This window comes from Silurus meridionalis, chromosome 1 (genome assembly GCF_014805685.1).
Source record: "Silurus meridionalis isolate SWU-2019-XX chromosome 1, ASM1480568v1, whole genome shotgun sequence".
Classification (NCBI taxonomy): domain Eukaryota; kingdom Metazoa; phylum Chordata; class Actinopteri; order Siluriformes; family Siluridae; genus Silurus; species Silurus meridionalis.
In genome coordinates this window covers 13,989,356-14,015,190 of record NC_060884.1, presented here as the reverse complement: position 1 = coordinate 14,015,190, position 25,835 = coordinate 13,989,356, and the positions used below count along the sequence as shown (strand labels likewise).

General features: G+C 39.2%; 2 protein-coding genes and 1 non-coding gene across 13 annotated transcripts in view; 1 reads left to right on the top strand and 2 right to left on the bottom strand.

Annotated features, from left to right (window-relative positions):
• slc12a5a (solute carrier family 12 member 5a) overlaps positions 1–23,206 on the top strand; it is a 140,363-nt gene extending 117,157 nt beyond the window's left edge. For 2 of the 3 annotated variants that reach the window (XM_046846193.1, XM_046846204.1), the window contains exons 7-26: positions 2,319–2,566; positions 2,863–3,074; positions 5,723–5,890; positions 6,581–6,679; positions 6,999–7,056; positions 7,168–7,342; positions 9,978–10,096; positions 10,188–10,286; positions 10,625–10,744; positions 11,006–11,110; positions 11,304–11,472; positions 11,690–11,885; positions 12,148–12,317; positions 13,876–14,007; positions 14,217–14,324; positions 16,453–16,578; positions 16,977–17,194; positions 17,558–17,572; positions 17,728–17,861; positions 18,566–23,206. In XM_046846193.1, coding sequence (XP_046702149.1) covers positions 2,319–2,566; positions 2,863–3,074; positions 5,723–5,890; positions 6,581–6,679; positions 6,999–7,056; positions 7,168–7,342; positions 9,978–10,096; positions 10,188–10,286; positions 10,625–10,744; positions 11,006–11,110; positions 11,304–11,472; positions 11,690–11,885; positions 12,148–12,317; positions 13,876–14,007; positions 14,217–14,324; positions 16,453–16,578; positions 16,977–17,194; positions 17,558–17,572; positions 17,728–17,861; positions 18,566–18,657 — 2,763 coding nt within the window. In that variant the 3' untranslated portion in view covers positions 18,658–23,206. The remainder of the gene's footprint in view (positions 1–2,318; positions 2,567–2,862; positions 3,075–5,722; positions 5,891–6,580; positions 6,680–6,998; positions 7,057–7,167; positions 7,343–9,977; positions 10,097–10,187; positions 10,287–10,624; positions 10,745–11,005; positions 11,111–11,303; positions 11,473–11,689; positions 11,886–12,147; positions 12,318–13,875; positions 14,008–14,216; positions 14,325–16,452; positions 16,579–16,976; positions 17,195–17,557; positions 17,573–17,727; positions 17,862–18,565) is intronic. The other variant, XM_046846197.1, reaches the window with a different exon arrangement.
• trnae-cuc lies at positions 4,466–4,537 on the bottom strand. Its single transcript has one exon. It is a non-coding gene; the product is annotated as a tRNA-Glu (tRNA).
• A 1,584-nt stretch (positions 23,207–24,790) lies between the features above and the next one.
• Positions 24,791–25,835, bottom strand: part of ncoa5 (nuclear receptor coactivator 5) — a 14,098-nt gene continuing 13,053 nt past the window's right edge. For all 9 annotated transcript variants that reach the window (XM_046846281.1, XM_046846289.1, XM_046846246.1 and 6 more), the window contains one exon: positions 24,791–25,798. In XM_046846281.1, the coding sequence (XP_046702237.1) occupies positions 25,083–25,798 (716 nt within the window). In that variant the 3' untranslated portion in view covers positions 24,791–25,082. The remainder of the gene's footprint in view (positions 25,799–25,835) is intronic.

Here is a 25,835-nt window from a genome sequence, read left to right as displayed (position 1 = left end):
ATTACGTGGATTCTGCTAAGTGAATGGAATGGGAATGTCAGGTCATTTTTTTAGATATATTGTGGTTTTACACACACACACACACACACACACACACACACACACACACACACACACACACTTACACACACTTACACACATAAATAAACAAACACACACAGCTTGGGCACACATGTTCCTCAGATCCTCATTTAAATCACTGGTGTTTATTCAGCTCCTAAATGAATTTTGTGCTACAGTAAATGAAGCCGGGGTCCATTGCAGCCTGATTTGTATAACAGGTTTATTGTGCTATAGAAAAAAAAACATACAAAAAATTCCTCTTTAAAAGAGTTGAGGACCGCTTCAGGATTATACTTGAATTGTAACCCTGGAGATCTGATATGATGAATAGGTCACCATGACAACTAGCTGTCCATGCATATGTGCGTGTGTGTGTTCTGATTCTTAAAGAATTAATACGTTTAACCAACTGTGCACTATTCAAGGCTTACTGCCACTAAAATTAGGAGGCCATGAAGTTCGGCCTGTTTAATTCCACGCTCGTTTGGTTTAATTATAGCCAGTGACGCAGAACTGAATGGAAGTCGGTCATTCTTAAAGCCCTCTTTTAAAAACTAAGTACAAACTCATCCCACCCCATGAAAAAATCCTTTTCTTCGTCTGATCTAATAGATCTGTGCTAAAACTGAGCTAAGAGTGGATACTGTGACTTCAATTTTAAAAATGCAGGATCCGGAAAACCTTGCTAATTTCCAGCCCATTTTCAATCTCCGCTTTAGCCAGAACCGCATGACCGATTTAATCTGGTTCTAAAGCCATGTTCAGGGTGTTTATCTTTTTATAGCTGCCGACAGAGGAAAGATCAGTATTTCTGTCCGTCTTTTGATCATCTCAATGCCTTTGATCGACTATAAAATTGTGCTTAACTGTCTGTAAAATCTTGATGGACTAAGATTGCCACTGAAGTGGATGTAAATCATATAGATCTAACAGAAGTGTGCGTATGTCAGAGGATCTAGATTTACTATTCTTTACTTTCGGTCTACTCCAGCTTGGCCCTTGGTTTCAATCACTTTCAGGACACTTAGATTTGCTTACAATTAGATTTTTCTGCATCAAGAAATAAAATAATATAGACATCTATAGCCAGTGGTGGAAAAAAATGGCATCTTGAAATTAAGGAAATTGTCATGAAGAAAATTACAAGTAAACAAGGGAGCTGGTGTAAAACTACTTTAAAAATTACTTTACAAATGACTTTTTAAACAATAAATCTAAAAATTTATTATTCTTTCTGTTCATTTATTAACTAAGTGCACAGCCATCTAACATAGCAACAGTATAAAAAGAAAAGTGTTGTTAGCCGACTGGCAAATGTAGCCAAATGTTGTTGTGGTTTCAGAAGCTTGCTAGATTTGTTAGCTAGCCATAATATATTGCACATGTATATTCATTCATATTTTTAGCTATACATTTAGCTGTCTAGCAGAATTAGGCTTTTAGGCCTTTTCCTAAGCACAGAATTTGCTAAAGTTGAACTGACTAACAAGTTTAGCTTACTCAGCAAACTATTGGCTTACATGTGCATATTTTCACAGTTTGGCTGTTGAGCTATGAAATGCACATCACAGGTTTTGGCTTGCATCATTTGCAGATCATTATCATATTGTGCATTTTGAAGTATTTAAAGCTGGGGATATCTGATAGATTAGACAGATCTCCAGTGGCGCAGGCATTGCTGCTGCCTAAGCATTTGTTGATGGCTAAATGTGGACTTTTTGCCATTTGATTGGGTCTCAATTTAATCTTAGTTGTACACATTGGGTTTTTTCAACACTGTAGTTTTGAGAAAACTTCCTTAACCTACTCATTAAGATTCACTGGCTTCATGTTAAGTACAGTTTTCCACATTTTTCATTTTGACCTACAAAATCTCTGCATATTTGGGTTAAATTACTTCAACACTGACCTCCTTATCTTCACTGGCACCAGGCAGATTTAAGTTAGAGGGCAAGCTTTTTCTGCTGTGGAGGTCACTACCCTAAATGATCTTTAAATCTGTTGCTATATATAAAAAAAAAACAATTAAAAAAAACATTTAAGACTGCATCCTTCACTTATATATTGCAGTATTACATTCAGTAAAGTCTTTAATTAATTTCCTGACACTGAATGTTTCTATTTATCGTGTTTAGTTTTATTCTTGCTGCTGATGTTATATTAAACCTTGTACTTCTTACATGTTATTTAATGTTTTTAACACTTTTTTATATTCACTGTCACTCTGTCACTTCTGTCACTTTCTCTGGTTCCAGATCTACATTGTGCCACAGGCAGCCATCTTTAAGATGGAGGATTTGGAGGGCCCAGAGGCAGAGGCAGCCATGTTGAATAACATGCGAGTGTATGGCACCTTGGTGCTGACTTTCATGGCCGTGGTGGTGTTTGTGGGTGTGAAGTACGTCAATAAGCTGGCGCTGGTTTTCCTGGCCTGTGTTATTTGCTCCATTCTGGCAGTGTATGCCGGAGTCATCAAGACTGCCTTTGAACCGCCTGTGTTCCCGTAAGTACCTGGACCCTGCTGGTTTTCTAGTCATACTTTTTGGTGAGAAAAAACAGGTAGAATGCCACAAAGTGACCTTGTCCATTTAGAAAAACGTACTACAGTTTTACAGTTTTGTGTCTACAGTTTTAATAAAAAAACATTGCACCACTTCTAGGCAAGTGGTTAGATAGTTTTCTGTTATTTTCTGCCCTAATTTTGTATCAATCAATTTTCATAAAATTTCTAGATTGCATTACTATATTAATAAAAACTCAATACAACGTCCTAATACTATTTATGTCAATCTTGTCCAGGGTGTGTGTTTTGGGGAACCGGACTCTAGTGTGGAAAGGCTTCGATGTGTGTGCTAAAGTGATTGAGACAGACAACGTCACAGTCCCTACAAAACTCTGGAGTCTTTTCTGTGACTCAGAGTTCCTCAATGCTACCTGCGACAGCTATTTCACGAACAACAATGTGACAGTTATACAGGGTATTCCTGGCGTCACCAGTGGCATTTTTAAAGGTAAGAATATTGCACTGGACCTAGCTGCTCTAACTCTGGACTGGACTAGCACTTTATACCTTATCACTTTATACCATTTCACTTTTACATTATATTTTTTTATACCAGCACATGAACACTTTAATGACAATCACAATCATACTGGGTCACTTTAATCTGTACTTCTATCTATTATCTGTCATATATATTCATCCATCCCTTCTGTTTAATTCATGTACAATGGTGTGAAAAAGTGTTTGCCCCTTCCTGATTTGTCACACTTTAATGTTTCAGATAATCAAACTAATTTAAATATTTGTAAAAGATAACACAAGTGAACACAACATGAAGTTTTTTAATTAAGGTTTTTATTATTGAGGGAAAACAAAATCTAAAACTACATGGCCCTGTGTGAAAAAGTGTCTGCCCCCTGTTAAAACTGTGGTTTATCACACCTGAGTTCAATTTCTCTAACCACACCCAGGCCTGATTACTGCCAGTCTTGTTCGCAATCAAGAAATCTCTTAAATAGGACCATCCTGACAAAGTGAAGTAGAACTAAAAGATCCTCAAAAGCTAGACATCATGCCGAGATCCAAAGAAATTCAGAAACAAATGAGAAAGAAAGTAATTGAGATCTATCAGTCTAGAAAAGGTTATAAAGCCATTTCTGAAGCTTTGGGACTCCAGCAAACCACAGTAAGAGCCATTATTCACAAATGGCAAAAACATGGAACAGTGGAGAACCTTCCCAGGAGTGGCCGGCTGAACAAAATTACCCCAAGAGCACAGTGATAACTCATCAAAGAGGTCAAAAAAGACCCCACAACACAACAACATCCAAAAAACTGTAGACCTCACTTGCCTCAGTTAAGGTCAGTGTTCATGACTCCACCAAAAGAAAGAGACTGGACAAAAATAGTCTGATGATCCCAAGACTTTGGGGAAAAATACTTTGTGGATGGACGAGACAAAAGTTTAACTTTTTGGAAGTTAAAGTAACACCGCATTTCAGAAAAAGAACATCATACCAACAGTAAAATATGGTGGTGGTAGTGTGATGGTCTGGGGCTGTTTTGCTGTTTCAGGACCTGGAAGACTTGCTGTGATAAATGGATCTATGAATTATGCTGTTCCATAATTCAAAAATCCTGAGGGACAATGTCCGGCCATCTGTTCGTGACCTTAAGCTGAAGCGAACTTGGGTTCTGCAGCAGGACAATGATCCAAAACACATCAGCAAGTCCACATCTGAATAAACTTTCTTTCGGCTTCTCCCGTTAGGGGTCGCCACAGCGGATCCTCCGCACGTTTTTTGATTTGGCACATGTTTTACGCTGGATGCCCTTCCTAACGCAACCCTCCCCAATTTATCCGGGCTTGGGACCGGCACTGAGAGTGGCTGGGGATGGTTCCCTGACCGGGAATCGAACCCGGGTCGCAGCGGTGAGAGCGCTGCATCTTAACCACTAGACCACCAGGGAACCTCAAGTCCATATCTGAATGGCTGATGAAAAACAAAATGAAGACTTTGGAGTGGCCTAGTCAAAGTCCTGACCTGAATCCTATTGAGATGGGATATCTTTATATTGTATTTCCTTCCATATTAACAAATAAGACAGTCAAAAAAGCATTTCACTAAATGTTATACTCTGTATGAATGTGTATGTGACAAAAAAAACTGAATACCCAGTTTAGAGCTGTAGTCAGTGAAAATCCTTGATTCTTAAAACTTATACATTTCACCAGTTCTTTGATTTTAACCATTTTTCATACTGTATACTGTATACATACTGTATATCCACTGTTTCTCTGACTCTCTCTTTTGCTTACTTGCGTTTGGTTCCTCTTTAAACCTTTATCTGCACGTGAACTGCTGAATGCATGTGTAGTTCTGGTCAGTTTAATCATCGTTCTATATGAATACGCTGCTTTATTAACAATTGTAGCTAACGTAACATGCAGTCACACGGAATACAAAGTGAGGAAGCAAACACTTCATAATGACCTTGCCTAGCGAAATGGGTGATTTTTGAGTGACATGTAACTCATATGGTTAAAATAGCAATTTCTATAAATTGGTCCAGACACAGAATTTGACTCCCCGGAGAGTGAAAAACATTAAAGGAAAAGTTGTCTCTCTCTCTCTCTCTCTCTCTCTCTCTCTCTCTCTCTCTCTCTCTCTCTCTCTCTCTCTCTCTCTCCATCTCACACTCTCTTACTTGCTCTTATGCTCTTTCTCTTGCTCTGTGAACTATTTATTAAAACTCATTCAAATTGCACTACTTTATCTCTGTGTGTAATTCAGAGCAGAATTCTAGACCTGGATATAACAAAAACTATTAACAATAAACCATTGTTTTTAGCAATGCAATCAGTAAGGCATCAATGCAATCTTAAATTTCTCAATGCTGGAGAATGACCATGGTTTATAAGGAAAAGTCCATGGTTAGGCGTGTATCCTTAAAGCGGAGAAAGGTTGCCTCTACAGAATGCATTAATATTTTATTACTCACATATTCTGTATATGCAGAGGAGATTTCACCTGTAGCCACACCTATATACTGTATATTTGTCCCTTTGTCAACTCTTTCACTATTTGTCTGCTATGCTTTCTTCTCATTTTAGAAAACACATTTTTATAACTTTACTATTCTTATCTTTCTTAGAGAACTTGTTTGGGAATTACATGGAGAAGGGAGCTTTTCTGGAGAAGGTGGGCCTTACTTCTGTGGAGGATCCAGATGCTCTACCCACTAATACTAAAACCTATGTGCTATCAGACATCACCACTTTTTTCACACTCCTGGTTGGGATCTACTTCCCTTCAGTTACAGGTCAGTCATTACGCTGTTAAATCTTTTCACACGGACATGAATGGTGAGAAAAAGCTATTAAAGATTCAGTTATTTCATTATTTATCTATTCTACGATGCTACCTTAGTAATGGCTATAATCTTTGGGGGAAGCACACAATTCTTTTTCAGTCTGAAAAGCAAGGAATATCACTGTAGATAGTGTTTTATCTTTGCCTCTCTGTACTGTGTAGACAGGAAATGTGTTCTTTATCTATTTGCAAAGGCAGCATTCTGTTCTTGGACTTTCCTCTGATAGAACACTCTATGTCCAAGCTGACATGGTTTATTACTTGTTATTTTCGAGCTATTAAGATTTGGATTATTCCGAAAAACAAAGCAAAAGTGAATAATCAGACCATCAATAATCAATCATCAGATTGTCGTTTTCACTACTGTGAATAAATACGCTGAAAAAAAATACACAATATGCATTATAGACCATGTTTTAAGAATGTGGGTGTTCCCGCTCGGAAATCTTTTAAACCTACTGAAAAGACTTTAAAGTAATTTAATATGCTTTTGTAATTGAGAAAATCTTGGAATACAATGACACATCTCATCTAATTGACCATTTCATTAGAGATACTAAAACATGCTATTAAAAAAAAAATCACTGTAGCCTTCACAAAAGCTTTAATGCTTTTCTCTGTCTCTGTATGTGTTTAACAGGCATCATGGCAGGTTCAAACCGCTCTGGTGATCTGCGGGATGCTCAGAAGTCCATCCCCATCGGCACCATTCTGGCAATCACCACCACCTCTTTCATCTGTATCCTTACACACACACACACACACACACATACACACACACACACACACACACACACACAGAGGGCCTTTTCTAATGGAAATACATCAAATGTACTACCTATTAAAGGGGAACATTGAAATGAGTAGTGTCATTATTATATAATTAATCATTTGAAACCAGTTTTAGCTTTAGTCCCGTGAACACCACCCCCTTCTTCTGAGGTGCATTTTCTCATCATTGGATGTCAAATTCAAATGTTAATATGGTTCAGGTTATTTTTTTACAGAAGTTTGATTAAATGGAAAAGCAAGTGTCTTTCTCTAACTCAGCATTTCAGATATGTCCTCTGTTGTGCTGTTTGGCGCATGCATTGAGGGAACAGTTCTGAGGGACAAGTACGTTTTTATTATGCAATCGTGTCTTTTTATTAGTCATAAGTAAAGTACTTGTCATGTAGCATTAGGTGCAGCATCTCTTCTAACAGCTCTATGTATGTGTTTTGCTAGATTCGGTGAGGCAGTAAAAGGGAATCTGGTGATAGGTACGTTGGCATGGCCTTCCCCCTGGGTCATCGTCTTTGGCTCGTTCTTCTCCACTTGTGGGGCAGGGCTACAGAGTTTGACCGGTGCACCACGTCTTCTGCAGGCCATAGCAAGGGATGGGATAGTGCCATTTCTTAGAGTGAGTAACTCATGTACATCTCATTATGTTGGGTAAGGTTAACACTTCACAGCTCCAGGGTACCTGGTTTGATCCCGAGTTCAGACTGTCTTAATGTAGTTTTGTGCATGTCCCCCCCTCCCTATGTCCACCTGGATTTCCTCTGCACTGTTCAGTATTTTTCCGAAAACTGATTTGTGCTTCTAAATGTTCAACTCAACTCAAGCTTTATTGTCATTCTTCCACATACACAGTATACAAAAGAATGAAATGCATAGAGAGTGAAACAGCAAGAGTTAACATTAAACATAGATCAATAAAGAGTAGACATTAGACATAGCAGAGTTAAGGTGCGATACATGTGAAGTAGATGTGATAGATATGAGGTTTGGATATATGTAATGTAAGAACAGAGTTAAGTAAAGCGCGAGTGCAAAGTCAGAGTGAACGTGGGCAAATGTGGGCAATGTCCAGTGTGTTATGTTCAGAATTAAAGATTAATTAATTAATTAAAGAGGAGGAAGCAAGGTCTTGGGTGTCTCCAGGGTGTTTAGGGCTCTGACAGCTAAGAGGACGAAGCTGTTGCAGAACCTTGTAGTGCGTGTTTTGATGCATCGGAAGCTCTTGCTTGATGGTAGGGTCTTGGACAATCTGTGGGAGGGTTGAGAGGGATCCCTCACAATGGCAGAGGCACTGCGTACGCAGCGTGTATTAAATATGTCCTGATTAGAGGAGAGGGAGACCCCTATAATCCTCTCAGCTGTCCTCACTATGCGCTGTAGAATGTTGCATTCTGAGGTTTTACAGTTTCAGAACCACACAGTGCAATGCAGCTGGCCGGGATGCTCTCCACAGATCCTCTGTAGAAGTTGATAAGTATGGGTGGTGAGAGGCTGGCTCTCTTCAACCTGCTCAGGAAGTGAAGATGTTTTTGGGCCTTCTTCACAGTAGACTTGGTGTTTGGTAGTTCAGGTAAGTGAACAAAGAAACTTGGTGCTACTGACTCTCTCCACTACTGAGCCACTGATGAGCAGGGGAGGGTGGACACCCAACCCTTTCCTGAAATCGACAACAAGCTCCCTTGTTTTTTCTTCATTAAGAGACAGGTTGCTGTTGTGACACCAGTTCACCAGTTGTTCCACTTTCTCTCTGCCGATGCGCACTGACTGGTCTTTCTGTCAGGATGTCTGGAATCCATTTGCCAAGTGGAGTGTCCCAGTAGAGGAAGTTTCGCCACCATTTGCTAAGGGAGTATTGTATTGAATGCTGAGCTGAAGTCAACAAACAGCATTCTGACATGTGTCCTTTGTGTCTGGATGGGAGAGGACAGAGTGTGCAGGGTGTAGGAGATAGCATGAACAGTATGCAAATTAGAGTGGGTCCAGTGAGGTAGGCCAAGCAGAGTGAATGTGCCTCTTGGCTAGATGCTCAAAGCACTTCATCATGATGGAAGACAGTGCTACTGGACAGTAATCATTAAGACAACTCACTGTTGACGTCTTTGGCACCAGGATGATAGTGGTCTTTTTGAAGCTCGCAGCCTGGCTTAGGGAGATGTGGAATATGTCTGCAAGGACATCTGCCAGCTGGTCAGCACAGTCCCTGAGCACTCTCCCTGGTATACTATCTGGGCCCGCAGCTTTCTGTTCGTTGACACTAGATAGTGTCTTCCTCATGTCAGCTGTTGCCAAGAAAATCACCTGCTCCTCAGTGATGGGTGTAGACTTGCATGCTTGTGTGTTGTGTAGCTAGCCAAAGTCTATGGACATCTGACTATAAGATTAGTATGTGGTTTTTGAACATCTTATACCACATTTATTCCATACTTTTTTGTTATAATAACCTCCACTCTTCAGGAAAGATGTCTCATCTTACCTCAGAAATGTGGGTAAAGTCAGGTACTGATGAAGAAGACTGTTGAGAAGCTCCATGAAGCTCCATGAAGACTGCACCCCAGGCCTCCTAAACTCTTTACAATCACACTCCAAAATATAGTGGAACATCTCAAGTCAAGTCAAATCAAGTCAAGAAGCTTTTATTGTCATTTCAAAAATATATAGCTGACGCAGTACACAGCGAAATTAAACAGTGTTCCTCCAGAACCCTGGTGCTACATAAAACAACATAAAGCTACATAACAGAAAACACAGAGCTAAGGACTAAGTGTCCTCACCACATAAGGTTCATCTTTCCAGAAGAGTGGAGGTAATTATAACAGAAAATGTAGAGTAAATTTGAAATGGGATGTTCAAAATGCAAATACAAATCTTATCATATTTAATCTATTTACTGTAACTGAGGGATTTCAGGAGGTAAAACTGCACACAAGCCCGAATAAGCAGTGGATGATGAACTTCATTTTTCTTGTATTTGAGTAAAAGTACAAATGAACTTCTTAAATATTTCTCCAGTATGTTTTATAGAGGTTGCTTTGTGCACAGGGGTATTGTCATGCTGGAACTGGTTTTGATCTCCTAGCTCAAGTGAAGAAAAAATGTTATCCTACCGCATCCCGAGACATCCTATACAATTTTGTGCAACCATCTTTGTAGTAACATTTTGGGAAAGAACTTAATATGGCTGGAAAAGTGTTCCAAAAAATATATCCATATTGTATATTTCTTTATGTGTTTGTGTATGTGCCTGTGTGTAAAAGGTATTCGGCCATGGCAAAGCAAATGGGGAACCCACTTGGGCTCTGCTCCTGACTGCCTGCATCTGCGAGAGCGGAATTCTCATTGCTTCTCTGGACTCAGTCGCTCCAATCCTCTCAATGTAAATGTCATTCATATGGATTACACACTGCAAACGTACCATCGTTAATTACAATAATAATTTCACTATTGTCTTCCTCTTTCCTTTGCAGGTTCTTCCTGATGTGCTATATGTTCGTAAACTTGGCCTGCGCTGTACAGACTCTGTTGCGGACCCCCAACTGGAGACCTCGCTTCAAATTTTACCACTGGTGGGCATAATTCCCACAACTATGCACAGGGCATGCAGGAGGTGGACTGAAGTTTATAAAGAGTCACGTATTTCAGTAGATAACAATCAGGAACAGAACCATAGTTTGACTCACTGTTCCATTTGGGGAAATGAAGTACATTGCTGTTAAAAGGCCAGTCGTTTGTTAGATATAAAATTAAATGAATAGTTAATGTAAAATGTATTCTTTCATCATTACACAGAGTGCACACACTAAATGTATTATGCTGCCACTGCAAAAACCTGACTTCTCAGTTTTCAGTGTGCTTCAGACAAGTATTAAATATGTCACTTATATTTTTTCTTCTGTCTCTGCAGGACACTGTCATTCCTGGGCATGAGCCTGTGTCTCTCGCTCATGTTCATCTGCTCCTGGTACTATGCCATTGTTGCCATGGCAATCGCCAGCTGTATCTACAAGTATATCGAATTCCGGGGGTGAGTGGAATGTGACCATGATGGAGGGGAAGGGAAGGCGAACAGGTTTTTTGGCTCTTGATGAGGCAGGGATTTCTACTCCAGTCTAATCCTCCCAGCCAGAACTTGATCCAGGATTTGATTTATTTAGAGTCGAAAGTCAAGTTGCGCTGTGACCTGATGAATGGGGTTTAGAAAGTGAGGAGGGCCTGAGAGGATTACAGCAATTTTTAGTGTGTCTGTGTGTGAAGGATAATTTGGGTTGCACTCGCTTGTTGACAGGGCAGAGAAAGAATGGGGTGATGGGATCCGGGGGCTGTCCCTTAGTGCAGCACGATACGCACTTATGAGGCTGGAAGAGGGGCCACCACACACAAAGAACTGGAGGTGAGAACTGAATTTCACAAATGCAACACAACTATGAATTTCAGTTTCCCCTTAATCTTCTCTTTGAGGTAAAAACTCCAAGGACTAGCACAAGAATGAGTCATTGTCTGATTCTCTCTCTCTCTCTCTCTCTCTCTCTCTCTCTCTCTCTCACTCTCTCTCTCTCTCTCTCTCTCTCTATCTCTTTCTCCAGGCCTCAGATCTTGGTGCTGGTCACTATGGATTCAGGGCAGAATGTTGAACAACCACGCCTCCTATCTCTGACCAGTCAACTGAAAGCAGGCAAAGGACTCACAATTGTGGGCACTGCACTAACTGGAATCTTCCTCGATGACCACCCTCTGGCTCAACAAGCTGAGCAGGTAACACGCAAATTCTCATCATACTTCCCACATACAACACCAAAACAAAAGAGATTCTGATAAGTTCAATGCATTTAAAATAAATAAATTAATAAATAAAAGTATTGAAAAAGCCTACATCTTTTTATTACTCTCACACCTGCTAACGTTTGCAAGCACCTGACATCACAGAGTATTAAAAAGTGCTTTGTGTGCCTATTTGTACTGTTTTCTTCAGTCCCTGAAGAAGCTAATGGAAACAGAAAAGGTAAAGGGCTTCTGCCAGGTGGTTGTTTCTTCCAACATCCGTGATGCCACCTCACACCTGGTGCAGGTCAGTGGACTTGGAGGTCTCCAGCATAATACTGTGCTCCTTAGCTGGCCACGAAACTGGAAACAGGCTGAAGATCATCAGCTCTGGAGGAACTTCATCGGTGAGTCAGTGCAGCCCAGTTCCAGTTCTCATCTATAGATTATATATCAGACAGACAGACAGACAGACAAACAGACAGACAGACAGGCAGGCAGACAGACAGGCAGACAGACAGACAGACAGGCAGGCAGGCAGACAGACAGGCAGATAGATTCAATGATTTGTTAATGACTGGTTCTTCAGTTATAATATTGCTATAAATTTGAACTCATGCATTATAATGTGAATCAAAAAATCACAAAAATGTCTATTCTATTTTGTAGAGTTGGTCAGAGAGACCACAGCTGCAAGTAAAGCCCTGCTAGTGGCTAAGAACATCGCAGCATTCCCATCCAACAGTGAGCGATTCTCTGAGGGATTCATCGATATGTGGTGGATTGTTCATGATGGTGGCATGCTCATGCTACTCCCCTTCCTCCTGCGGCAGCACAAGGTAAGCATGCTGAATCCTGTACTATTCTAGTGCATTATTTTGTATGCTGTATTATATGTTGAATAATGATACATGTTATTGAGTTAATTAAGTTTAAAAGATATGCCAATACTTAGTCCTGGGAAAGCTTAGAGAGTCAGAGATGGGTTGTGTAGTCGTCGTTTTTCTTCAGTCATTCATACTTCAAAGATTTTTCATAAATTGTAAAGCCAGAGATTACGGCTGCAGCCAACAAATATTCCAATGATTATTCAATCGGTTAATCATAAATAAAAAACTATAAACAGGAAAATTCACTTGTAAAGGCTTCATGAAGGCAAATTTATGGGTTTACAAAATCTTCACAAAACTGAACACTGAGAAAAAGCTGCCCACAGGTTTACCAAAAGTAAACAAAAGAAATCGATGGAAAAACCTTTTCCATACTAAATCTTTTTTATCAATTTGTTTAATTTATTTTCATTTTCTGACCAATAATTTGTTAAACAGTTATTAGGACCATTAAAAGCTTCATACACCGACCAGGCATAACATTATGACCGGTGAGTGAATAACACTGATTATCTCTTCATCATGGAACCTGTTAGCGGGTGGGATATATTAGGCAGCAAGTGAAAAAAAAAAATCCTCAAAGTTGATGTGTTAGAAGCAGGAAAAATGGGCAAGCGCAAGGATTTGACCAAATTGTGATGGCTGGACAATTGGGTCAGAGCATCTCCAAAACTGCAACTCTTTTGGGCTGTTCCCAGTCTATAGTGGTCAGTATATATCAAAAGTAGTCTATGGAAGGAACAATGGTTAACTGGTTACAGGGTCATGGGCAGCAAAGGCACAAATTGCTGAAGAAGTTAATGCTGTTAATGCTCAACCCGGTCAGGACTTTTTTGGTCATAAAGTTATGCCTGATCAGTGTATCTTGACATTTTGAGCTTCTTTTGGGCTTTTTTACAACTCTTCATTCCTGGGCTGCCAGAGGTATAGAGTTGTATAAGTTGAGTGTACTTGAAAGTGATATCTTGACAGTCTTGATTACGATAACAAATATTAGTCAGTGCAACTGTATTAATCTTATATAAATCAGGATTGTATGCATTATGTATGTAATCTTTTTTAGGTATTTTGTTGTTAACACTGCTTCATGCACACAGCTTCTGTTCAAATCTCTAAATAGCACAAATAGCATAAGTCTGTGGGAACATCTGAGGTCGATGTGTGTAATTTCATTATTAACTCCTCACTAAACTTAACTCTGAATACAGCCCTAAGAGAAAAGGTGTTCTACAGGGGTTAGTTACATCATTAATGGTTTGAACCTTTTGTTAAAATGAAAGCGTCTGTGGTAGGTTTTTTATAGAAATGATTTTCGCAAATATAAATAGTGTACATTATAATATAATATAATTAAAGTAAGATATTAAAGCTATATTAACTTCTGTATATTCAAATAAACATGTAATAAACCTGACTCTGTGTGTGTGTGTGTGTGTGTGTGTGTGTGTGTGTGTGTGTGTGTGTGTGTGTGTGTGTGTGTGTGTGTGTGTGTGTGTGTTTTGTGAAGGTGTGGAGGAAGTGCAAGATGCGCATCTTCACTGTCGCCCAGATGGATGATAACTCTATTCAAATGAAGAAGGACCTGACCACCTTCCTCTACCACTTGCGTATGGATGCCCAGGTGGAAGTAGTGGAGATGGTGAGTCTCTCTCTCTCTCTCTCTCTCTCTCTCTCTCTCTCTCTCTCTCTCTCTCTCTCTCTCTCTCGCTCTCTTTATTTTACTCTTTCTCTTCTGCAACTAAACTGTCTTTAGTTATCTATCTCCTTCTTCCTTATAATCATCTAGTTTTTGCACAGTTTTTTTTCTTCTTCACATTCAGAGAGCTTCTCCTTTGTTCTTCTTTCTAGCATGACAGCGACATCTCAGCTTACACCTATGAGAAGACCCTGATGATGGAACAGCGCTCACAGATCCTCAAGCAGATCAATCTCACCAAGACAGAGCGTGAGCGTGAGGCAAGCCCACACATACACTTCATGAAATAAACACACACACATACACACAAGCACACAGTTGCAGCAAATGTGTTCTTGTTTCACCGCATTATCTGTGTAAAGCTGCTTTGAGACAATGTTCATTGTTAAACACAAATAAAAATGAACTGAATTATATTGTGTCCATCAGTCTGAGCTAAATGAATTTCTTTTTTCAGCTATTCTGTCCCTCAGGAGAGGTGCTGCTGTTACAACTTGTTAGACTGCTTTAAGCCTCATGCAAATGAAGCAAAACAAAAACATAATTGAGTTATGATATTGTAGGATTTGCAAATTACCACTTAGCTATCCCAGCCTAGAGCAGCAGTTCCCGTTTTTGTCCAGGAGTTCCTCAGCACTGCAGCTTTTAATGAGTTGTCTCTTCTAATGCGCACTGTTGAGTCTGAAACTCGGAATATTCTACAAAGAACTGCTTTAATTGTCATTGCTAATACTTGTGATACTTGAAGTGAAGTGATACATGATGTCTCTTAACTACTATAGACCATATGCCTGATCATTTCAGTCCTTCATATTACTTAAAACACAAGCACAAATGTACGTTACTAATGGTAGAGGAAAGTCCATCATCATATTTATCATCCATCTGGAGCAAGCTGTTGACCTTGAGAGATGTTAGGTTTCATTGCTCCTATCTAATATCACCGCTGGATTTCAAAATTGCATTGTGGGACCCTTAAGGTCCCTAGACATGCCTATGCAACACCTGCTAGCAATCTCTGGGATTTAGAGAAACCAGTTTCTGAAAAAACGTGAGGTTCAAGACGTTCAGGTCGAGCATGCTTCTGCTCAGTGATGATTGGTTGTGAGGTAAAAAAAAAAAAAGGAAAGCTACAATCTAATTAGATTTTTAGGTTCCCGTATCTGCAAGAATGAAAGGGAAGGTTTATAGGACTGTGGTGAGACCTGCGATGTTGTATGGATTAGAGACAGTGGATTTGAGTAAAAGACAGGAGGTGGAGCTGGAGGTAGCAGAGCTGAAGCTGTTGAGGTTTTTGGGAGTGATGACGATGGACAGGATTAGAAATGAGTTTATTAGAGGAACAGCACATGTTGGACGTTTTGGTGACAAGGTGAGGGAGGTGAGATTGAGATGGTTTGGACATGTGCAGAGGAGGGACATGAGTTATATTGGTAGGAGAATGCTGAGGATGGAGCCACCAGGAAGGAGGAAAAGAGGAAGGCCAAGGAGGAGGTTTATGGATGTGGTGAGGGAAGACATACAGGTAGTTGGTGTGAAAGAGGCAGATGTAGAGGACAGGTTGGTATGGAGACGGATGATCCGCTGTGGCGACCCCTGATGAGAGCAGCCGAATGAAGAAGAAAAAAGAAAAAGACAATCGAATTCAATTTTTACAACTTAAACATTTTATGTGTGTGGCAAACTTAAAGGCCTATAGGCTTTCTCGTGTTTATGTTTAATACAAAAGCAAACCTTTTCTTTCAAACTAAAATGTCATATTCAGGTCATGTTGGGTAATTAGTACACTAATATGACTGTGTGCTCACAGTTTTTTGAAACAAAAATATAAATACTGCACCTTGATCATGTTTGTTACATCTGCGACCGTATTTCAACACTTGTGATCCTGTTATAGATGAAAAATATCCAGGTCAGTCTTAATGTAAAGGATGTGGGGTTTTTTGGAATCACCTGACACAACTGTCACTGAGGCACGAATCTGGGCGAGTGAGTCTGGGCTACAATGAACACGTTCTTCATACCATTGTGCTGTTGCATTTGGTTGCACAAACATCCAAGTAATTCATTGTGTGGTATTTGTTATCAGTAAATAATTTAATATGGATATTTTAAAGCATTATATTGATGTCTTTTCATCTGTGAAAGACAGGCAGGGAGGGAGATTTGATTTCCCGTCATCATCTTTAGCTGGGAAGTGGTAGCTCGGTGGTTAAAGTGTTGGCGTTCTGATTGGAACGTCATGAGGACCACCTAGCTGCCACTGATGGGCCCTTGGGCAAGGCCCTTAACCCCTTAAGTTGTATAAATGACATAATTGCCACTCAGATAAGGGTCTCTGCCAAATGCCGTAAATGTAGCTCAGGGTATTTTTTTTTCCTTCTGCAGATCCAAAGCATCGCTGATAATTCACGCGGTTCGATTCGTCGCAAGAACCCGGGAACTGCCAACACTCATCTGACTGTGACTGAAGAAGCAGCATCCAGCAGCAAGGAGGAAAAACCTGAGGAAGAGGTAAACATATGATATATGAAGTATATAAATGTATATTTTGATTATAATGTATATTTTAAGGTTTCACACAGCCAGTTAGATTAGTTTCAAATCCAGTGTCTTTAGAATGTTTCTTATTACAATCTATTGTTGTTGTTGTTTTTTTTTTTTTTTTATTAGAAGTCGAGCATATGTAAATTTTTTTAGTTCACATTTTGTGCCATGTGCTTGATGGTCTTATTTGATAACCTTGAGGCACTGTGAAGAGATTTCAAATGTAACTATATTCCTCTCCCGCTTTCTTACTCCAAAAGAAATTCATCTTGAGATATAACAGTTCTCTTTCTTCTATTTACATTTTCCTCCTTTGCCCTCACACTGTCCATGTGTTCATGTTGTACCTTGCCCTGCCTCTACAGTGTGTCACTGTATCCCCACCTCCACAGGAGCAGCTCATCCACGATAAGAGCACCAACCCACCGACACCAGCCACCCCACAGTCCCCTGCCGCTGAGGTTGTGACTCCCAGTACAGCTGTCCAGATGACATGGACTGAAACCAAATGTGATGGAGAGCAGCCCAAACCTCCAGGAGCCGGCACACCTGGAGCCATCAAAGACCTTTTTAGTATGAAACCGTGAGTGTCAACGGCCTATGCAGTCCATATTTTATGTAACTTCTACACGTCAAATAGAGAAAGCAATATACAGAAAAGCATGCATTTAGTGTCAAATTTGATGAGCAACAGCTCCTTGAATATTTACAGCTCAGAAAATGGCCTCTTTCGTAAAGCATGTAGAAAATGTACTTGCTCAGGGCTACACTGCCATCTTCTGGACAAAAGGGGAAAAGTTGTTTGTTAATTAACGTTGATAGTCAATTTAAAAGATGGGGGGGAGGGGGGCTGTCTAGATGTGATTGGGTAATCACACTGCATGAATGATTTATGTTTACTATAATTTTTATACTTCTTTTTATGTTTTTGATTATCATGCATCAGCGAGTGGGAGAACCTGTGAGTATTAGATTTCGATGTCTGTCACTGACTGTCACACTTAACACATACATACACACACCTTTTATCAGGTGCATCGAACAGATTATAAATATACATCGCTGCAGTCTTCATTAATGAAACTGTATAGCTAAAAAGTTTTATTCTTCACACAGAAATCAGTCCAATGTCAGACGCATGCACACTGCTCTCAGACTCAATGGTGAAATTGTCAAGAAATCTGGGGAGGCCAAGTTGGTCCTGCTCAACATGCCGGGTCCACCCAAAAACAGGACTGGAGATGAGAACTGTATCCTTTGATTGCACTGTGTGTATTAAAATCTTTTTTTCTTTTTCTTCTTCATTATAACTACTTTGTAAGTAACTGCTGCTCAGGGTAACATAAAATTTAGAACTGATCCAGGAACACAAATTGAAAGGACCACCAGTCCATAACAGGCACCATTGCCACACACAAATCCACAGGCATATAGTCAGGAAAGAAAAGAAACAAAAGAACCTAAAAGAAGGCCATGTACATATTTGCAAGGCAGACATCATACTCTGAACCTAGGAGAGCTGTTATAGTGTATAACATTGTTGAAAAATGAATATCAGCTGATTTTTGTAGCTGCGGATTCAGTAGAACTGCTTGTATGCATCATCTAATACTTTAGTTTGATCTCTGAAGAAATTTTGTAGTGGCTTTATGTCTTTGTTATAATTTATACTCTGCTATACTTAACAGTCACTCGATCTCTCCATATTCTAATAAAGGTATTGAACTAAAATCCTATAAAAAAAAAGTAAAATGAGACAAAATAAAATGAAAAAAGTAAGTAAGTTAATTACACTTTCTTTAACACACTTTGTTTGTAAGAATAGACATTTTACCTTCTGTGCCTCTTAGACGTGCTGGTGGATCAAAATTTTGTTTGTGTATATATACATTTGTGTGGTCTATTTATGCACTATATATGCCATGTTTCCTTTAACACTAAACCTCTTTCTCAGATATGGAGTTCCTTGAGGTTCTAACTGAGGGTCTCAACCGAGTCCTCCTTGTGCGTGGTGGAGGCCGTGAGGTCATCACCATCTATTCTTGAAAGAACAGCTTGCATCAGAACGACCCCCACACCCCCCTAAAACTCAACCCTATCAAGTTTCTCATTCATACTGCCAAACCCGAAACATTCCGCTACCACGTCCAAACAATATTCCAGAATTCCCTGAGCTTATTCAACCCCCACTCTAAAACAGGGCCTCCACAGGTCTTTTTCCCTCTTTAATGAAATTTCATAAAGGCCCCTTTTACTCATTTTCCATTAAGTTCTCTTATTGGCCAGCGCATGTTTTTTGGCCTACTAGCATTCTTTGTTGTTTGTGATCCGATGATTTGTTTGCCAAATTCAGTGCCACATATGATACAAGGAAAAACTATTGATGTCAGTACGTTTCTTCTGCATTCCTGACGTTTTCTCCAACACCTACTTTTCCGCATTCAATCAGGAGATGATTGAGGGTTGCAGAAATTGAATGGGGAAAGGTTTTAAGAGATATCTGCTCCCTTGAAGGATTTTATTTGTCCTGTGTCCTTTTTTTCCAATTGTATTATTTATTTATTTACAAAAAAAAATCTAAACTTGCCAGGAAGACAACAGAAGCCAGACAAGCTGAGGATCTGTCAGTCGTTACATCACTGTGATGAAGCAATGAATTTTGCGAAGGACTCGGACCGAAGCGCTGACAGAGATGGTGGCGCAGCACTATTTCTGCCACATTGTGGGCTGATTTCCCAGAAGTCATGTGTCATGAGTAGGACTGACAGTCACGGAAAGAGACTCTCACTCTGTGATGTTTCATTTGGTGTGGCCGCTTTTACCACCCACCTAGCATGTTAGGAGAAATTCAAGGTGGAAATATTTTAATTTCCCAGACTACACTGGGAACACTGTTTTCTTGGCACAATTCTGCCACTTTATTTGTCTTTGGGATCTAATTGTTATCCTCCGTGTCTGCCCTGACATTTTCACTTCTCCTGGTTGGATGTGGATTAGCTATTCCCTGCCAACCACAATATGTGCCAAAACAATAGTGGGAAGATCTGTGATTTGCTGTTTTCAAAATGACAGGAAAAAAAGCAAAACAAACAGGACTTATCTGTATTATTTGAGTGTTGTAACAAGCAGAATGTTGGAGTCAAAACAGTATTATCTCTGAGCCTGATATTTGGAAATATTGGTTCTCTGGGATATACTGGTAGTGGATGTGACCTAATGTCACAGGGTTGACTCTGAGAGTCTTCAGGATGGTTTTAGGTTTCTCACTGTGGCATTGGGAAGTGTACCGTACCGTACTGTAGCCCCCTATACGAGCACTCAACCTGCACTGGCAGCCACTGTGTAACAAGTGATTTAATGAGTCTGTAGATTCATTAAATGTGTGTGTGTGTGTGTGTGTGTGTGTGTGTGTGTGTGTGTGTGTGTGTGTGTGTGTGTGTGTGTGTACGTACGTATGATCCATCTATAGGAACTTGAAGAGTTTTTCGCTTTTACAAACAGGAAAACATATATATATATACATATATATATATATATATATATATATATATATATATATATATATATATATATATATATATATATATATATATATATGTATGTTTTATTACATTTACAGAAAGATCTATATAGAGTATTAAAATCACATTATATATAATCTGTATTGGACCACGCCAAAATATGTAAAAAAAAAAAAAAACATTTAAAAAAGATGCTAATTGTGCCATATGACTGACAATACATATCAATTCAAATACTATCAGTCGGAGCTAACTTCAACATTTCACAGGACCAAGTACAAACCAGCATGTAGACCGAAAGGTGTCCTTAAGGCCAGAACCTCCATTCAGTTTGAATGCAGTACCAATCGTATGCAAACCACGTATTAAGTTGCGGTCTCGCGTGGTTGGGAATAGCCGAAGGAGTACTCTGCAATGTGTTTTTACAGTGAAGTAGTTTAAAACCAATATGAATGTTGGAGATTGGTAAGATCCGAAAGTTAATATAGGACTGGTTGTGCAATATACCCGAAAATGGTCATGTAATCATGTTATTTATTTTCGTATGCAGATATTATATATATGTGGGTTTCATTTTGTGGCATTGTCACTTGTTAAAGCGGTCAGAGTCTAGGTTTTTGTGTCTCCTCTGAGAAAAATGATCTTCACTCGCACTTCTATAATAACAGACCTATGATATATAGTACTTATAATACATAGCTAGGGAAAGGCAAGTGACAACAGTTTTTCTTTTTCGTCATCATGGCACTTACAGTATACATACTGAGTGTTTGGTTTGTGTGTGTGTGTGAGATAGAGTGAGAAAGATCAAAGGCACCTGACCACAATATATTGTGTTTAAAATGCTCAAAATGTCCCATACACATTGCAAAAGCTGCTAGCATACAAATAGATATGTATTGCATGTATATACATAGAACTAAAGTATTTACAGGTATGAAAAGTTATTACACTATAGTGGTAAGGAGGGGTAGAAATCCTAACATACATATCGGTGCTGGGGATTGTTGCATTTGAAACAATCCCTAACGCACGGCCAGCCTTTTTTCACGTCAGTCTAAAAGCGGAAACAAAAATTTCACATTCGCCATATTACATGAAAACATGCCGCAAAGCATGTAAGTAATATGGTTGCTGTTACTGGTCTAACACGAAACTAAGAATTTACTCTGAGCCATTGTACACTCTCTTATTTGCATTCAGTATTAACCGCACATTATATATATAATATATTTTATATATATATATATATATATATATATATATATATATATATATATATATATATATATATATATATATATATAATGAGTAAGTGTTGCCTGCGTAGACTGAGCCTAGTTTCCCGGGAAAAAAATTGAAAAGACGATCACGAGCTTGTTTGACTCGACGATTTTGATCCTGCTGATTTATTTAATTGCTGTTTGCATGATCCATGTACGAATATTTGTTTCAGTGGTTTATATTGTGTAATTGTACGTAGGAAATAGGAAGAAGAAAATTTGGGAGGGATCTGTCAGAGCCCATGTTGCTAATGGCTGTGTTGCGAATCATTTAGCAGTGCTCGAAGGCGGCATGACCATGTCTCCAAGCGATCCTGGTTGGCTGGCGCTTTGAGCGCATTATACTGTACTGTTGTGTTTTGATATTCATGTAGTAGGATTGTCAGGAGACTTGTGAGGAGAGTGCAGTACGAAAGTTGTCCTTTCGACCTACTTTTACGACGCATTTCGTTGTGAAGTACAAAACAAGTGTCATCGATTGATTCATTCGCATCTTTTCAAAGGTTGTGTGCAATACTGTTTCTCTTTAAGGTTCGATGTTTTCGTATGCCCGTGCACATTAGTTTTGCGTTCGCTCTATTCGTGGTCCTGCAGGCCATCAACGCCCTTTGTATGCTAGAGGAGTGTACGTCACATCTGTTCTATGGTGGCTGAGACAGAAATGCACTTTATTCAGGGTTGATGTTCTTTCCAGCGATGATGATAATGACGATGATGACGATGATGTCATTCGGGGCACCTTTTGCTGTCTGAGCACGCTGGATTCCTTTCAGAGTTTCAGCTTCCTTTAGTGGCAAGAGTCCGTAGTGCAGTCCTGAGGAAGCGACGGTTAGTCATGGTTGAAAAGCGGACAGATTCTCTGCAGTTACATACTACCTGGTCAAGATGGTTTTCACTTTGCTGCATGAACCTATGTGTATATTTCCTTTTTCCTTTTTCACAGTATAGGACATTTCTTAAGCAAGATGTGGAATCAATGCAGTCTCTCCCTCCCATGCTTTACCTGCTGTCCCAACACACACACACACACACACACACACACACACACACACACACACACACACACACACACACACACTGTACTGTACCCTCATCACCTGCCATTCTAACTCCCCAACACTGTATTCAAATGTGATCACAGTAGACATATGATTATTGATCAAAGACTATAACAAGCGCTTCCACTACTGGGCCTGGCTCTGTTGAAATAGACAGTGGACAAAAATGTCCTCTTTCTCCACCTCTCCCACGCTCTTTCTCATTATCAGAGAGGAAAACACGCTAGCAAGCGGTAAACCAAACATTCCTTGAGTGGTTTCAGAGAGCAACGCTGTACTATACTGCGATACAGAGATCGGATTTTGTCATCTTATAAAGGGCTCCAGATAACAATCCATACTTGGTTTTGAATTGTGATTAATGAGTGTTAATGTCCAATCCTGGCTTTAACGTGTGATAACGAAACATTGATGATAGAAAAAAATTGCACTGCCTAGCAATTGTGTTGTGTTCTGATCTTTTGGGAATGATGTCTCAATAGGGGTCCCGGTTTATTGTGCCACATTTTGTGGCCCCATTATTTTGGGCACAAGCATAGCTGCACTTGGAGAGACTGGTGGAAATTACAGGATTGTAACATCAAATACATTATCAGCCATTAGACTTAGAGAAGCTCTGATTTACTGAGAAATGTTGTTTGGGATCACAGCAAACTCAATGAAAATGATAAGTAGGTTTTGCAGTCTATTTCAACTATCAGCAAACTTTCAATCTGAGAGTTTATTCTAAAAATATATATATATATATATATATATATATATATATATATATATATATATATATATATATATATATATATGATGCATTTGTTAAAATTTAAACACATTTCGATGTTTTGATATCCAGCCACGGCTTTTCTAACGGAGCCAGAGCCCAGCTTCGTTGTCTTATTCAACGCATGCACATTATCCTGAACAAGTTGATATAACTCGATATATATTTAAATGTTTTGTGGTTCTCAGTATTACATTCACTCAGTTGATTTGTTCAATCTGTTCTTTTTACAAGTTGCGTGGTGTAACATATTGTATACAAATGCTTTATTTGGCTATAATCGGTAGGCTATGTAAAGTGAATGAGTGTATTGGTTACCCGAGTCTATTTTTTATTATAGTTTCAATATAGTTATAGTTATTTTACTTTACTACTATAAATACAGAGATAATTTATCGACAGAAGAAAAAAAAAACGGATTACCAAAGTATATTTAAGTTAGACATATATCTATTATAAATATATTATTTTGTTTTGAATTAAAAATAAGCTTGATGATCCAATTAAGCCAAGAGGTCACAATGTAATTCTGTACATTTTTACTTATGCTTTAAACAGAAACAACAATTCGGCAGCTATGTATGAGCTGAGCCTTAAAATACACGTGCGGTGTGTAATGTGTATGATGCATTTTCTGGAAAGCTCAGTTTGAAAATGTAGAAATGCTCGGTCAACTGTTAGGCCAGATTTTTTTATTTTTTATTTTATAAAAACCTTGTTAAAAAAATTAACACCTATTCACTGTAAAATGCTGTGATCCTTCTAATAAGCAAGAACTAGATCTTTTTTTAAACCGGTAGCTTTATTCACTGGTCTAGAAACTTATCCCCATTCACAGTAACCTCCTGCAAACCAGGTAACAAAGTAGGCAAACATGCAAACAGTTTGGAGTTCAGCTCTCTATATGACCTGGTCTTTAGATACCAGTCAATCAGTTACGAGTGAATCTGAAACAGGTGAAACATGACCCATAACACGAGCAGACAGGGTTCTTCAAGCTTGTTTTTTAATTCAGGAACAAAGTGCAAATCATTTTGTGTAAATGTTTGGAAGAGAATGGGTATATATATATAAATATATATATAAAAAAAAAGATATACAATGTATGTAGATGTTTAAGTTTTTTTTTTCTCCTTGCTAACAGTTATGAAAAACTGTTTCACTGTTTCTCATGTATGTGCGTGTGTATGCATGTGTGCAGACATGTACGTATGCACTAAAAGCATTAGGGACCATGTGCCAGGGTGAAAAGGGTTTATGTACATAAAGATATTACTAGTGTTGAAGTGTTTATTTTTTTTGTGTAAGTGTGACTTCAATATTTTAAAGAAATAAATATTATATATTGTGTTTCATGGTACAAAAGAAAAAAAATACGCAAATGTAGTTTTACATTTCAAATGCTTTATCTCTATGGCTACTGGCAGTTTCCCATTCCATTTTATAGATTCGTCAGCACAAAATGCAATAAACTAATACCATTTTATTACTGATTTGTACAAAGTCTTCTTTTCAGTGCACTCGTGTTCCAAGAAACAAACATTTCGTGTCAACAATCATTTATTGGATCACTATTAATTATGTACAAATGACACTTTATATAAAACACAAGGAAAATATTCCAAATCATCTGCTCAGACCAGTCAATTCCTCATGAATGATTTACATCCATCACAATTTCCTTCTGGTCGCAAGGAAAAATAAAAGTAATGAATCAAAACATTCACAATGTAAGAAACAAAAAGTATAGAAATTTAAGAAAACTGCTTTTTAAAGAAATAAAAAGCAGACTCCAATACAACCGTGTTTTTCAAGAGGCCGGCCTGAATGTGCTTCAAAAATGACGTTGGTAGTGAGAGCCTTGACCCATGCCCTGTCCCATACCTTGGCTCATCCCCTGCCCCATACCTTGGTTCTTTCCCTGTCCCACCCCCTGGTTTATGCCCTGTCCCATACCTTGGTTCACCCCCTGTCCAATACCTTGATTTATTCCTTGTCCCATTCCCTGACTATAACCTTGACTCATTCCTTGGCCCACCACCTGGCCTGATCTGGCTGTTAGATTCGCTGAATTGACCAGCTGGTTAATGGCAGGTCCGCTCTGGATGAGTGTGTCAAGGGCTTTCTGTACACTAGGGTTGTCGAAGTTGATATTAGTTCCAGCTCTCTGAAGCCCCTGCGGTGCTGCAACACTGTTAGCAGGGGGCCGAATGCCCATGTGTGGACTCATGTCCTGAGAGTCATGAGCGGACATTCCCAAGTTGGACAAATTGGAGGTGGAAAGGCTAGAGCCCTGTGTGGATCCATAGCCCTGAGTCTGAGACATTGCTGCCTGGGTCTGGGACGCAGAGGAGCTTGAGCCACTGTTGAAGAGGCTAAGAATTTTAGCCTGCAGCTCTTGCTGTTGGCTGGTGGTGTTAGACGAGGCAGCAGGAAGGTGGGTGCTATGCATGGAGTGTGTGGATGGGTGTGTCTGGTGGGAAACGGGGGCAAGAGCTTGGGTGGATTGAGGAGTCTCATGAGTGACTGCTGGAGAGGACTGATGGGACACTGTGGACAAAAAAACAAAAAAGGAAACATTAAAAAA